The 13,819-nt window shown below is 42.0% G+C and overlaps 1 protein-coding gene across 2 annotated transcripts; it reads left to right on the top strand.

Annotated features, from left to right (window-relative positions):
- Positions 1-885: 885 nt before the first annotated feature.
- On the top strand, positions 886-13,819 carry tnnt3a (troponin T type 3a (skeletal, fast)). Of its 2 annotated transcripts, XM_056416722.1 has the most exons (12): positions 887-1,458; positions 1,939-2,040; positions 3,948-3,965; positions 4,716-4,734; positions 4,902-4,947; positions 5,040-5,156; positions 5,636-5,713; positions 6,607-6,720; positions 7,870-7,982; positions 8,551-8,641; positions 9,325-9,365; positions 13,445-13,819. In XM_056416722.1, exons 1-12 carry the CDS (start codon positions 1,110-1,112, stop codon positions 13,479-13,481), a joined length of 1,125 nt encoding a protein of 374 aa, XP_056272697.1. In that variant the 5' UTR covers positions 887-1,109; the 3' UTR covers positions 13,482-13,819. The 2 variants fall into 2 exon arrangements, with proteins under 2 accessions (XP_056272698.1, XP_056272697.1); XM_056416723.1 differs by lacking the exon at positions 3,948-3,965 and having other exon boundaries at positions 886-1,458.

The raw sequence follows: 13,819 nt of genomic DNA, 5'->3' as shown, positions 1-13,819 counted from the left end.
CTGGGAAACCGGGCAGCTGTCAAGTTGGAAATAGTTTCGACGTCGGGACGCATTCGTGGGCGAACCTCACGATAATCTGGCTAATCTGACGTCTCGTAGATTAAACTATGAAGACGTTGGGGTCGTGGGAGTTCACCGGTCGGATCCGGTCTGGACTTTCACAGCTGGCATCGATTATAAAGATAAAAAAGTCTTTAACGCCTTCGCTGCAGAGGGACGAGGGACGGGGAACACCCCCCCCCCTCCCCTCCCCCCTCCACCCATTAAAGTCCTCCATCAGCAGTTGAAGACAGGCCGGTGGCGTGGAGTCTATGTCGGGCTGCTTCTCACTTACCGTCTGAGAAGCAGATTCAGGACCGAGAGGCTCCAGTTTCATTTTAACGCTAATTATAAACCCATTTCTTTTTGGGGATTCTACACATTTGGGGACGGAACACGATGAGGAAGAAAAGCATTTCGAGAGTTATTAATAAAGCTATCTTTTGTCGCCGGGGGTTAAATATGTGCAGGGTGGGGTCGGCGGCAGATATTTAAGACATCTGCAACTTAATCCGCGGCTATAAATACGGCCGCCTGTAAGACTCCTCTCTTCTCTTCTGCCTCCAGGTTGCAAAGCCCACTGTCACCATGTCCGACACCGAGGAAGTGTGAGTCTCACGCCCGCCGTGTTCCAGTGCGGCGACTCGAGGCCCGCCGAGACGCTCCGACGCCGTCCCACGGCGGTTGGAAAGTTCCGAGGCGGGACCTCGAGTCGGAGATTATCGCGTTGACGCTGAACTGTGCACATGCGTGAATTCTGATGATCTTTTGATTATTAATTCGAATTTCTTTGCCCTCTCTCTCTTGCAGCGATCAGGGTAAGTAGCGTCATTTCCCCCCCGTCTTTTTTTTTATTTTTATAATAGATGAAATCCCCCACATGTCAGGTAGAGTCCGGAGTTCCATGCTCAATGAATCCTAACCGGCCTTCGTTCCCCATGAGGTGTTTGCACTGGACCGACCCGTCTCAGGTTTTGGCTTGACTCCCTCCAGATTCAAGTCGTGCAATAACGCTCTCTCTTATTTTAATAAAGCGAATCTGCTCAGATATTCCTCCTCCGCGCTGCTGCATGGTTGCAGGTTGCACCGATGCTGGCCATCAGGACAGTATAAACAACAACAAAAAGATCCAGAATGATACCAATGAACAGCTGCACTGCCCTGTTGGGCCGAGCAGTCCTGCAGCGCTGCATGTCCGGTCCTCCCGAGCGGACCGGCGCGTCACGTTTGAGGCTCCGCTCGGCCCGGGAGGACCGCGTTGTGGTTGCTTCGCGTGGATCCCCAGTGTACCCAACATTCTTTTGGATCTATATTCTGTCAAAAAAAGAATTTTAAAAATGGGTACAAACCGGGATCCTTTGATAACGTTCTTCTGCTCCTTTCTTCTGTTTTTGGGAACGGGACTTGCAGAATACGATGGTAAGACGTTAGCTCTAATGTCTCCGGTACTAACGCGCCGGTGTGGGTTTTCGTAGCCTTCGCTCCACACGGACCTTTCTGTGGCATGCTGGTTCCCACTAACCCAGATAGACTGGGAGACGCAGGAGAGTCCGTTGCATCGGGGTACCTTCCATCTCGTTTTCTGCCTTCGACCGCGTCGAGTTGTCTTCAGGAATCTCATTTCATCCATCAATGACTGACCTTTTCCTTCCTGTCACTGCTTGCTGTCTCACGTGCTTTAGCGCCACCCGGTGGCAGTTTCCTCCCCAAACTGCCACCGCCATGAACCTCCTCGTATCTCACATCTTCCCACTCTCTCTTCTTCATCTACTCACCCCTCCACCCACACCTGCCCAACCCCTCCCCCCCCCCTCCTCCCTGTGAACCCCATGTTCTCTACTTGCTTGCATTAACCCTTTCACCGCCCTTCCTCTCCCCTGGTGACTGCATGTTGTGTAGCCGTAGAAGAGGAAGAAGTAGTAGAGGAAGTAGAGGTGGCCCCTGAGGCGGCTCCTGAGCCAGAGCCAAAACCAGAAGCAGAGGCTGAGCCTGAGTATGAAGGTATGTGGTATGGGAGGGGGGGAGGGGGGGGGGCAGTCTATCCTACTTTCCCAGGTGACAGGTGCGCTCCGAAGGCTGCAGCCAGCCAGACAGACCCCACTAATCCGGACTCCGCCCACATACTCATCATGTCTGCTCATGCTCACGCAAGCTTCCCTCCACCGCTTGACGACCAGTCAGAAGACAACCCGCCTGGGGCTCAAAGGGGCGCAGTGTGTTTATCGTTGAGATGATCGTACCCAAGTGGATGACTCATGTTTTTAAGTTTAGACTGATATTGAGAGCCAAAGTCCTGCTCCGCTATGTATACGTGAGTGTATGCTTAGCCTTTGTCCCGTTAGCTTATGTTCCCTTATCTTAAGTTCCCTTAGCTTATGTTCCCTTATCTTAAGTTCCCTTATCTTATGTTCCCTTATCTTAAGTTCCCTTAGCTTATGTTCCCTTATCTTAAGTTCCCTTATCTTAAGTTCCCTTATCTTATGTTCCCTTATCTTATGTTCCCTTATCTTAAGTTACCTTATCTTAAGTTCCCTTAGCTTATGTTCCCTTATCTTAAATTCCCTTAGCTTATGTTCCCTTATCCTAAATTCCCTTAGCTTATGTTCCCTTATCTTAAGTTCCCTTAGCTTATGTTCCCTTATCCTAAGTTCCCTTAGCTTATGTTCCCTTATCTTAAATTCCCTTAACTTATGTTCCCTTAACTTTTTTCCAATTAGCCTTTGTCCCGTTAGTTTATATTCCCTTAGCTTATATTCCGTTAGCTTTTGTCCCGTTATCTTAAATTCCCTCAACGTATGTTCCCTAAGTTCATGTCCCGTTAGCTCATGTTCCGTTAGCTCATGTTCAATTAGCTTATTTTCCCTTCGATTTAAATCCCTTAAAATCCTTTCCGACATCCCAAAGTGTATTATTATTATTATAGATTCACTGCTTATGAACAATAACAACCTATTTTGTATGAACTCAATCTCCCTAGCTAACGTGACTTACTTTTAAAGTGAAGTTTAAAGAATACAATTAAACTCTAGTAAATTAGCCTAGCATACCAAATGCTAACACAGTGGACTAAGAACACACAGAATATTTGAGGGCTTACATTCTCAAAAGGGAACAGCGTTGGCCTCTTGTATCAGTCTAACTTCTACTACTGGTCCACATGTACTCTGAGTACTTGTATTTGGATTACATGGTTGCTATGAAATATAACATGAGATTATATATATATTAGGTAAGATGGTGTTTCAGATGACCTATTCTGAATGTACCGTACCATTTTATATTACGCTCACATGCTGGTGGAAAGTCGGTGTTGCCAACACGCGATTTGTTAAACTTACTAAATTTATGCTTTGATAAAACTAAAATCTGTAATTTGGATTCAACCCAAACGTCTACTCCGACTTTCCAGCTCTACTTTGACTTTATTCTAAATTGCATGTGAATTCAGGTCATTAAAGGAATTACACTCTGTTGAGCTGCGTGAAGGTGACACTGTGACTTCAACAATATCTTTAAAAAAATCTGTTTTGGAAATTCTCAAATATTAACTCAAACTGCAATGCGACCTTTATATGAAACATCTCATATTACAGGCGTTTACATATAAACGCCGCGCTTCATACGTACATTTCGACATGTTTTAGTTATTCCTAACCGCTGTTAAACTAACAAGTAAAAGCCTCCGTGGTATTAGATGGAATAAGTGCCGTGAAAATGTACATCATGCAAATTATAAGCGACTTCCTGTGTGTGTTCGTGCCGGCTTCTGAATATGGGCTATTATTTGAGAATTGACGTTCTTCCATGTTGTCGTTTCTCTGTGTTAAACTGCTGCGCTGCTCTCCGAGCTGTGGCTAACGCTTTCTGTCTACTCTGCTTTTTTCGTTTCGGATGCTTGCTGCATGCAGAGACCTTGGAAGAGGAAGGTATGTAGATCTGGAGAAAAGCAAATAGATGACCAAACTTCTGATGAATCTGTTATCTGTCTTTCTGGTTTTGGGAGGTCTGACCTCAGGGGGGAACGCCTGCTGTTCACAACATGTTTTCATCCGTCCGTCATCCAGGAGCGTCGCCCAAATTGGCGCCGAGAGTTTAACATTTTAGAACAAACACAAAACCCCACTAAAAAAAATGTATTAAAAAACCAAGTGTTGAGATTCAAGCTGCTAGCGGAGAAAAAGGGTGAAAGAATCTGAGCCGCTAACCCGCCACTCGTCCGCTGCATGGCATGGACATGGGCGTGCAGCCGGGAGCCAATCGGGGGGGAATCGCTCTGTCTTGCTTGTGTAAAGCGGTTTTGGGGTCAAGCCAAATAAACAACACAACGCATATCATTGGGTTCTTGGATGTCGCCGTTTATTTAGGTTTTTTCCTTCTTTTTTTAAGAAAACTGATTGTTTTGTTGTGATAAATCCACACTGTGTCCTCTGTAACGTTACTCACAGCCAGATGGCTCTTCGATATAAAACGTCCTTCTGTTTTATGTTTCACGTGTGTTTCATTTGTCGGTTCTGACCGTGTTGACTTGTTGTTCTAACCCTTTAAACACTGAGACGACGACGTATCGCGTAGAGACAAAAAACAACGAGCAGTGTGAACCCTGTAGAGAGAAAGTGAAACAGTCGGCTGTGTTTCTAACCCCACCACTTCTTCCCTCTTCGTTTCCTCACCTGCAGAGGAGAAGCCAAAGTTCAAGTAAGTTTCCTTCTCGTGCATTTCAAATGATTTCTGCAGACAGTTTCTACCCGAGGCGTTTGGCCAAAATGAAAGAAAGAAAGAGAGAAAGAAAATCATTCAAACTATATGAAGGATCAGTGTGCTCCATGTGAAAGCTGTTAATGTGAGACCTGTCCGTCCTTCAGGCCGAGCGCTCCAAAGATACCCGATGGGGACATAGTGGACTTTGATGTAAGTGGACCTGGAGCCCGGCGGGAGGAGGGCGTTGTGTTCCAGCTCCGGCTTCGGGCTTCAGGCTTCAGGCGTATTCTCTGTCTCCACAGGACATGCAGAAGAAGCGTCAGAACAAGGATCTGGTGGAGCTGCAGGGACTCATCGACGCCCACTTTGAGTGCAGGAAGAAGGAAGAGGAGGAGCTGATTGGCCTGAAGGACAGGATTGTGAGTCTGGACTGTTGTTGTTGTTGTTGTTGTCTAAACCTAACTTTTTGTTCAGTTGGCTAAACCTAACTGTTGGTTTAGTTGTCTAAACCTAACTGTTGGTTTAGTTGTCTAAACTAAACTTTTGGTTTAGTTGTCTCAACCCAACTGTTGGTTTAGTGGTCTAAACCTAACTGTTGGTTTATTGGTCTAAACCTAACTTTTTGTTCAGTTGTCTAAAGCTAACTCTTGGTTTAGTTAAACCTTTTTGGTTATTTTAAGGTCAAACATGATTTGTTCCCTGACCTAAATAAGTGGTTATGTTGCCTTAACTTAACCTAACTTTCATTCTTATCCTAACGCCGTCCCAAACGAACTGGACCCCGTGGTCCTGCTCACAGACTTTAACTCGTGTAACTCATTTTAAGCCGATGTCTCGATGTTGTTGCGCTGAGCGGTGAGCTGGAGGTCATCCTCCTGACGTGTTTGCTGCTCTGCAGGAGAAGCGTCGCGCCGAGAGGTCCGAGCAGCAGAGAGTCCGCGCTGAGAAGGACAAGGAGCGCCATGCCAGGAGGGAGGTGAGTGCTTCTTCTTCTTCTACCTTCAACCCTAAAACCTAAACCCTCCAACCCTCAACCCTAAATCATTAAACCCTAAATCCTAAACCCTCCAACCCTAAACCCTAAATCATTCAACCCTAAATCATAAACCCTTCAACCCAAAACTCTTCAACTAGTCAACCCTTCTACCCTAAACCCTTCTACCCTAAACCCTCCAACCCTAAACCCTAAATCATTCAACCCTAAATCCTAAACCCTTCAACTAGTCAACCCTTCTACCCTAAACCCTTCTACCCTAAACCCTCCAACCCTAAACCCTAAATCATTCAACCCTAAATCCTAAACCCTTCAACCCTAAACCCTTCAACTAGTCAACCCTTCTACCCTAAACCCTCCCACCCTAAACCCTTCAACTAGTCAACCCTTCTACCCTAAACCCTTAAACCCTTCAACTAGTCAACCCATCAACCCAAACACTTCAACCCTAAACCTTTCTACCCTAAACCCTTAAAGCCTTGAACCCCTAAACTCTTCAACATTAAACCCTTTAACCCTTTTACCTTAAACCATTTTGCCTTGAACCCTTGAACCCTTTAACCCTTCCTCCCTAAGCCCTTCAACCCTTCTACCTTTGAACCCTTCATTCCTAAACCTTTCATCCCTAAACCTTTCAAACCTAAACCATTCAACCCTTCAACCCTGAAACACTTAAACCCTGACACCCTCACACCCTTAAATCCTTCTATCTTAAACCCTTCTGCGGTGAACCCTTGAACCCTTCAACTCTTCAATCGTTCAACCCTTGAACCCTTTAGCACAGTCAAAGTTCCTCTTTGTCTTATCTTTACATGACTGAGTGGTGGAATCTGCCTTGGAGGTCTCACTCTGTTTTATTCCTTGGGGTGAACCAGGAGGAGAGGCGGATCAGAGAGGAGAGTGACATCAAGAAGAAGCAAGATGAAGACGCAAAGAAGAAGTCGGCTCTGACCAGCATGGGCTCCAACTACAGCAGCCACCTGCAGAAGGTCAGTACACAGGGTACTGCCCGCTAGTAGCAGGAGTAGTGGTAGTAGTAGTAGTAGTAGTAGTAGTAGTAGTAGTGGTGGTAGATGTAGTAGTAGCTGTACGAGTGGTAGTAGTAGTTGTAGTAGTAGTAGTAGAAGGAGTAGTGGTGGTGGTAGTATTAGTAGTAGTAGTAGTAGAAGTAGTAGTTGTAGTAGTCGTAGTAGTAGTCGTCGTAGTAGTAGTGGTAGTAGTCGTAGTGGTAGTAATAGTAGTAGTCGTAGTCGTAGTAATAGTCGTAGTAGTCGTAGTAATAGTTGTTGTAGTAGTAGTAATAGTTGTTGTAGTAGTAGTAGTCGTAGTAGTAGTAGTGGTAGTAGTCGTAGTGGTAGTAATAGTAGTAGTCGTAGTGGTAGTAATAGTAGTAGTCGTAGTCGTAGTAATAGTCGTAGTAGTCGTAGTAATAGTTGTTGTAGTAGTAGTGAGTACAGTCCAGTCGTAGTAGTAGTCGTAGTCATAGTAATAGTTGTAGTAGTAGTAGTCGTAGTCGTAGTAATAGTCGTAGTAGTAGTAGTCGTAGTCATAGTCATAGTTGTTGTAGTAGTAGTAGTCGTAGTAATAGTAATAGTTGTAGTAGTCGTAGTGGTAATAATAGTAGTAGTCGTAGTCGTAGTAATAGTCGTAGTAGTCGTAGTAATAGTTGTTGTAGTAGTAGTAGTCGTAGTAATAGTCGTAGTCGTAGTAGTAGTAGTCGTAGTAATAGTTGTAGTAGTAGTAGTCGTAGTCGTAGTAATAGTCGTAGTCGTAGTAGTAGTCGTAGTCGTAGTCATAGTAATAGTTGTAGTAGTAGTAGTCGTAGTCGTAGTAATAGTCGTAGTAGTAGTAGTCGTAGTCATAGTCATAGTAGTAGTAGTGGTGGTAGATGTAGTAGTAGCTGTACTAGTGGTAGTAGTAGTTGTAGTAGTAGTAGTAGTCATAGTAGTAGTAGTAGTAGTAGTAGTAGTAGTCGTCGTAGTAGTCGTAGTATTGCAAACAATGTATATAAGTATATTAACAGTATGTAATGAAGTACATAGTAGCATTAAATGTAAATACCGATGTACTTTGTTACATCCAGTACTTCTCCGTGAGATGAAAGTACTGCGATTGAGATGTACTCTCCCTCTGAACAGGCCGACCAGAAGAGAGGAGGAAAGAAAGAGACTGAGAGAGAGAAGAAGAAGAAGATCCTGTCCTCCAGGCGCAAGCAGCTGAACATCGACCACCTGAACGAAGACAAGCTGAAGTACGACCGCGATCCACGCTTCACTCTGAGAAACACTTCAATCCTAGAAATGCTTCACTCTGAGAAACGCTTCACTCTGAGAAACACTTCAATCCTAGAAACGCTTCACTCCGAGAAACACTTCAATCCTAGAAACGCTTCACTCCGAGAAACACTTCCCTCCTAGAAACGCTATTAGAAACACTTCCCTCCTAGAAACGCTTCACTCCTACAAACACTTCACTCCTAGAAACGCTTCACTCCTACAAACACTTCCCTCCTAGAAACGCTTCACTCCTAGAAACGCTTCCCTCCTAGAAACGCTTCACTCGTAGAAACGCTTCACTCCTAGAAACACTTCACTCCTAGAAATGCTTCCCTCCTAGAAACGCTTCACTCGTAGAAACACTTCACTCGTAAAAATGCTTCCCTCCTAGAAACGCTTCACTCGTAGAAACACTTCACTCGTAGAAACGCTTCCCTCCTAGAAACGCTTCACTCATAGAAACACTTCACTCGTAGAAACGCTTCTCTCCTAGAAACGCTTCCCTCTTCTAAACGCTTCCCCCTGCTCTGGTGTTTCCTCCAGGGATAAGATCACCGAGCTGCATGAATGGATGACCCAGCTGGAGTCTGAGAAGTTCGACCACTTGGAAAGACTGAAGAGGCAGAAATACGAGGTACCGTAACTATGGAAACGGAGTAGATGGGTTATTATTGTCATTTTGCAATTTTATTTATTTTAAGTATACGTATTATTAATCGTCTCTTATTCAAATCATGATTTTGACAGTTTTTTTATTTATTTTATTTTGTTTAACATTTAACATTTGTCAAACTTTGGCTTCTTTTGGTAAAAAAATATTTTTGTAAAAAAGTAAATATTTCTGAAAATACATCAGAAAAGAATGTATATGTGTATATATACATATATAATATATATAGATAATATATATATATATACATAGATATTATATTTATATATAAATATTATATATATTATATTTATTATATATATAAATATATATATATATAAATAATATATATATGAGTATTATATATATATAAATATTATATATATATATATATTATATATATATAAATATTATATATATTATATTTATATCTATATTATATGTACATATATATATTATATATATATAAAATGCACAAAATTAACAGATTCATCCACAGATTGGCCCTCTGTACTCTTTCTTCACTCCTCCTCTACACACACCACTCTCTCTCAGTCTGTGAGTGTTGTTGTTGTTGTTGTTGTTGTTGTTGTTGTTGTTAATGACGGTGAGCATCCAGCCAAGCGACCCTCCGGGTTTGAACCTCGATATGCTCTTGGTCCCTCCAGGTTACCACCCTGCGTAAGAGAGTGGAAGAGCTCAGTAAATTGTAAGTAGCTGAGCAGCAGGGAGGCTACGAGGCTGGCTGCATGTTGGCATGGCAACCACAGCGCCCCCCGCTGGCCGAGAGGAGGCGAGACACCACCTGGAGAGAAAAAGACCTGAAAGACGGAACTGAAGAGTGTGTTTTTCCAAAAGTGACACCTGGACATCCGCTGTAGAAAAAGTCAATTAGACGGTTACATTCATTTTTACTATTTTGATTTAAAAACACAGGAAATTGTTAAAGGAACAACTAAGTCACCTTTCATCCTTACGACTCCCAATGTGAGGACCCTTTTGTCTTTTTAAGGACGTCTCGTTGTCGTTCTCGATGTCACTTTTGGAAACCAAACTCTTCTGTTTGAAGTGGACGTAAACGTGGCGTCAAGCTCCTCCCCGTTCTGTCCCGGTCTGGATGTTCAGTTATAGAGTCTCAGAGCCTGGGGTCCGAGGTCAGGGGGTCAAGGTGTTTGAGCGAGCTCTCCAACAGGTAAGTTGGACTTTCCCGTCGAGGTTTCGGAAGCCGGGCCTCTAAAATATCTCCAGGTTTCTTTTTGTTGTGGAAACCTCGACTGGGGGTCCCACCGACAGCATTTCGGGCTCTTTGTCGGGTCACTCTGGTTCACGCCGCTCGCCTCCATCTTGGTTTCAGGACGCCCGGCCCACGGGCAGTTGAAGGGAAGCGGAGGGGAAGTCCTTTTCCTCGGAGGTAAATGTGTTAAGGCTGCTGCTGCTGTCGTCTTGCAGGTGCTCATGTTCAGGAACCGCATAGATGAGCTGCGGAAGCAGTAAGTCGAGGCTCCGCCCCCAAAACTTAACTCCTAACAGCCGTCGGCGTGAAACCTTTTCTTTATCCGATAAACACGAAACGTTCACGACGCTTCGTGTTTATGATAGAAACACGTTCCTCAGGCTGTTTCATGTTTTTAATTCGATGGGAACTGGGTATCGGAAAGGCGGATGTTTTCAAGAGTCGTAGCTTCGGTCTTTAAAACCGTTTCATTTAGAAGTTTCAACGCAATGTAGCGTCCCGAAATCTGAAGAGATCGCGTTGTCATTAAAATGAACTTCATAACAAGCTGCAAGTAAAACATGTTTGACATTTTAATAGTTTATAGTTTACAGCTGGATAAAAGGGTGAGATTCATCTGGTAAAGTCAGCTAAACTCACTAGCTAACGGAGGAAAAAAATAGTTTACGGTTAATTATCGTGTTTCTGGATTTAAAGGTTACAACAAACAATTCATGCAGTTTTATTAGGGTATAGTTATAATTTATAGCTGGTTAAAATGTTAGATTGATTATGAAAAGTCAGCTAGATTCACCAGCTAACGTAGAAAAAGTGTTTCTGTAGTCAAAAGTTACAACAAACATGTACGCAATTTCAATAGTTAATAGTTAAAATTTACAGCTGGCTAAAATGGTTAGATTGATAATGAAAAGTCATCTAAACTCAGAAGCTAACGTAGGAAAATAATAGTTTACAGCTAAAGTGTTTCTGTTGTCAAAAGTTACAACAAACATTTATGCAATTTTATTACTCTATAGTTATAATTTATAGCTGACTAAAATGGTTGGATTGATAATGAAGAATCAGCTACATTCACTTGCTAACATAGAAAAGAAAGTTTTTCTAGAGTAAAAAATTTGACTTCACTCATTTCAAAAGTGTAGCTGCTGGCTAACTAGCTAATGTAGAAAACGTACGTTAGAAGTTAAAAATAAACATTTATTTTTCCATTTTGATTGTTAGCTGACCAGCTAACATGGTGAGATTAATCATGGAAAGTCAGCTAGACTCACTAGCTAACGTTGAAGGTAAACTGAATTATTTCCAACTAATAGTCAGATTTCATGATGTTAGCAGCTCTGGTTTTATTCATACATTTCATACGCACAACGCTTTAAAAGGTTCTCGAGGCGCTTTACATGGTAAAAACAAACAATAGACATATAATAGACGAATAATAAGTTTAATTTGATTCTCCTGATAAAACATCTGAGAAACATTTTGTTGACTAAACTTTGTTCGTCTTCACTGAGACCCCGTTTTGTTTTGGAAAAGACAAACTGGGAATTCATGCAAACGGAGAAAAAAACATATATTTATATAATATATATATGTTTTATTTATTTATTAAATATTTTTATTAGTTGTATATATATTATATATATAATACATATATATTTTATATATAAATATATATATACAATATTACATATTGTATATATATATTTATATTTTATAAATATATATATATTATATTATACATATATTATATATGTAATAATATATCATATATATTATATATATATTATATATATGTATGTGTTTGCCTGATTTAGGAATCTGTGTGCATATCTTTCCATTTTCTTTTTGTCCGATACGTCCCAACATGTGTTGTTTATCTTTTGTTCCCGTTCATAACATCTCGTGTTACGTTCCATTCATAACTGGAACAACAAGCTGGTTTCATACGGCGTCCGGTATGTGGGGAGCGGTCCCCGGCGTTCTCTGAAAAAGCATCGATAACTCCGGCTAACGGAAGGTAAACAGTGGGAACTTTTTGACACCGAAATTGTTTAAATAAAACATAATTAAAATAATTTAATTAAGGTCAACTGTGAGCCTAAATGGTGCGACCTTTCTCAGTGTGAAGGTCGGGGCGCTCCTCCTCATACTGACCCGTTTACTTCGTTGTGTGTGTGAGCGCCATTACAACATAACCGCTAACGGGAGTCACGGTAAGTCGCCCTCTGTCGCTAACGGTAACGGTTCGTCCTCATGCAGGTAAGCGCCGCACGTTCGTGTTTGAATCCTGCCTGAACTCCAACGTCCACAGAGACTTCTGCTTTTGTTTTGCCATTTTGCATGTAGTTTCAAGTCATATTGAAAAAGTCATGCATGTAGAAATGACGTTGTTGAGAACTGAAATGGTATTATTATTAATATATATAATATAAGCAGTTTAAAATATGATCATTTAAACATTATCTCCATTCTTTCACACCTTGCAAGCTGTATTTTGTTCCTTTAAATAGAATATATTTATTTAGTTCCATTAAATCAAATCTATTTATTTTGTAACATTAAATTAAATATATATTTATTTTGTTCCATTAAATTAAATATATTTATGTTCTTCCATTAAATTAAATATATAAATTTTGTTCCATTAAATTAGATATATTTCCGTCTTTCATTTACAATTTTATTAATCTGACTGTTGCAGGAACACGTTAACCGCGTGGAAGCAAGTTTTTAGCTCGCGTTAGCTACATTAGCTACGTTTGTTGCGTTAGATTTCATTACATGTTACATTCATACACAGCTACAGGGAGCAATTGCTCAAGGACACATTGACTGGAAGACGGCCCTACTAACCACTGAGCCACAGTTGCGTTAGCTACATTTACAGCGTTAGCTACATTCACTGCGTTAGCTACATTCACTGCGTTAGTTGCGTTTGCTGCGTTAGCTGCATTTGCTGCGTTAGGTGCGTTAGTTATGTTAGCTACCCAGAGTCTTGCAACAATTAAATGTGCAAACAAAACCAGAAAGTTTAAGAATTAATTCTCATCATATCGCAATTACAAAATATGTGCGAACAAGATGGAGACCACATGTTGTAGCTGCTTTCTACGTCAGTTAGCATCCCGTTAGCATTCGGTGTTGGAGGTCAGAACAAATTCAACTTGTGTGTTCAAATTAAAAAGTGTTTCCCTTTTTGGGCCGTTGAATTACACTACTGGTTCAACAACGCTCGACATTTGTGGTTCTTTGAAGCGGCCGAACATGTCGGATACGCTGTACGACGGAAAAGTGGGTGGCGGCCAAAATAATAATGTATATCACTAATTAAAAGATTTAAACCCTGCAAACTAAATCATGATTATCTCTGGTGGAGAAACGAGGGGAAAGTATATTTTCCTAGCCGACGCGCTAATATCTGATTCCTGATCCATGAACCTTTCCTCATATGAGCAGCCTTAAAGCAAGGCACCGAACACTTACAAATTGTAACATTTCTGACAACGTTTCTGTATTTCTTTGTGTGTTTTTGTTTATTTTCTCGCGTCTTACAGCAGCAAGAAGGGAGCGGCCGCCCGCCGCAGGAAGTAGAGCGTTACGGAAACGCCCACCGCGATCGCCACGGACACACGCCTGACGAAGCAACGCACGCGGCGGCGGCGAAGGTCGAGGCTCAGGAGAAGCCGGTAACGCCGAGGTGGACTTCAAACCCGAGACCCGGTTCACCAAAACCGAGGAGTCTCGAGCTGCTGTTCAATCGGAATAAAACTAAACAAAAAAAGAAAGAAAAAAACCTGTTTCGCCGTCACGCTTCCTCGCCCTCCGCTGTTCTTGGTTATCAGAAATTTTGTAAATAAAGTGTAACTCTCCAAGCCTTGTCTGTAGAGTTGTTGTCATTCAGAAACCAATAAAGTTCAGTGTTTTCAGTC

Source organism: Pseudoliparis swirei, chromosome 6, assembly GCF_029220125.1.
Source record: "Pseudoliparis swirei isolate HS2019 ecotype Mariana Trench chromosome 6, NWPU_hadal_v1, whole genome shotgun sequence".
NCBI classification, from domain to species: domain Eukaryota; kingdom Metazoa; phylum Chordata; class Actinopteri; order Perciformes; family Liparidae; genus Pseudoliparis; species Pseudoliparis swirei.
This window is presented reverse-complemented; position numbering and strand designations above follow the sequence as displayed.

Bases quoted from the DNA above. Each gene is read 5' to 3' on its own strand.
- tnnt3a (XM_056416722.1), top strand. From the start codon at position 1,110: ATGGTTGCAGGTTGCACCGATGCTGGCCATCAGGACAGTATAAACAAC. The intron at 4,948-5,039 runs GTAAGTGGACCT...CTGTCTCCACAG, and splicing joins GGGACATAGTGGACTTTGAT to GACATGCAGAAGAAGCGTCA. The intron at 8,642-9,324 runs GTACCGTAACTA...TGGTCCCTCCAG, and splicing joins TGAAGAGGCAGAAATACGAG to GTTACCACCCTGCGTAAGAG.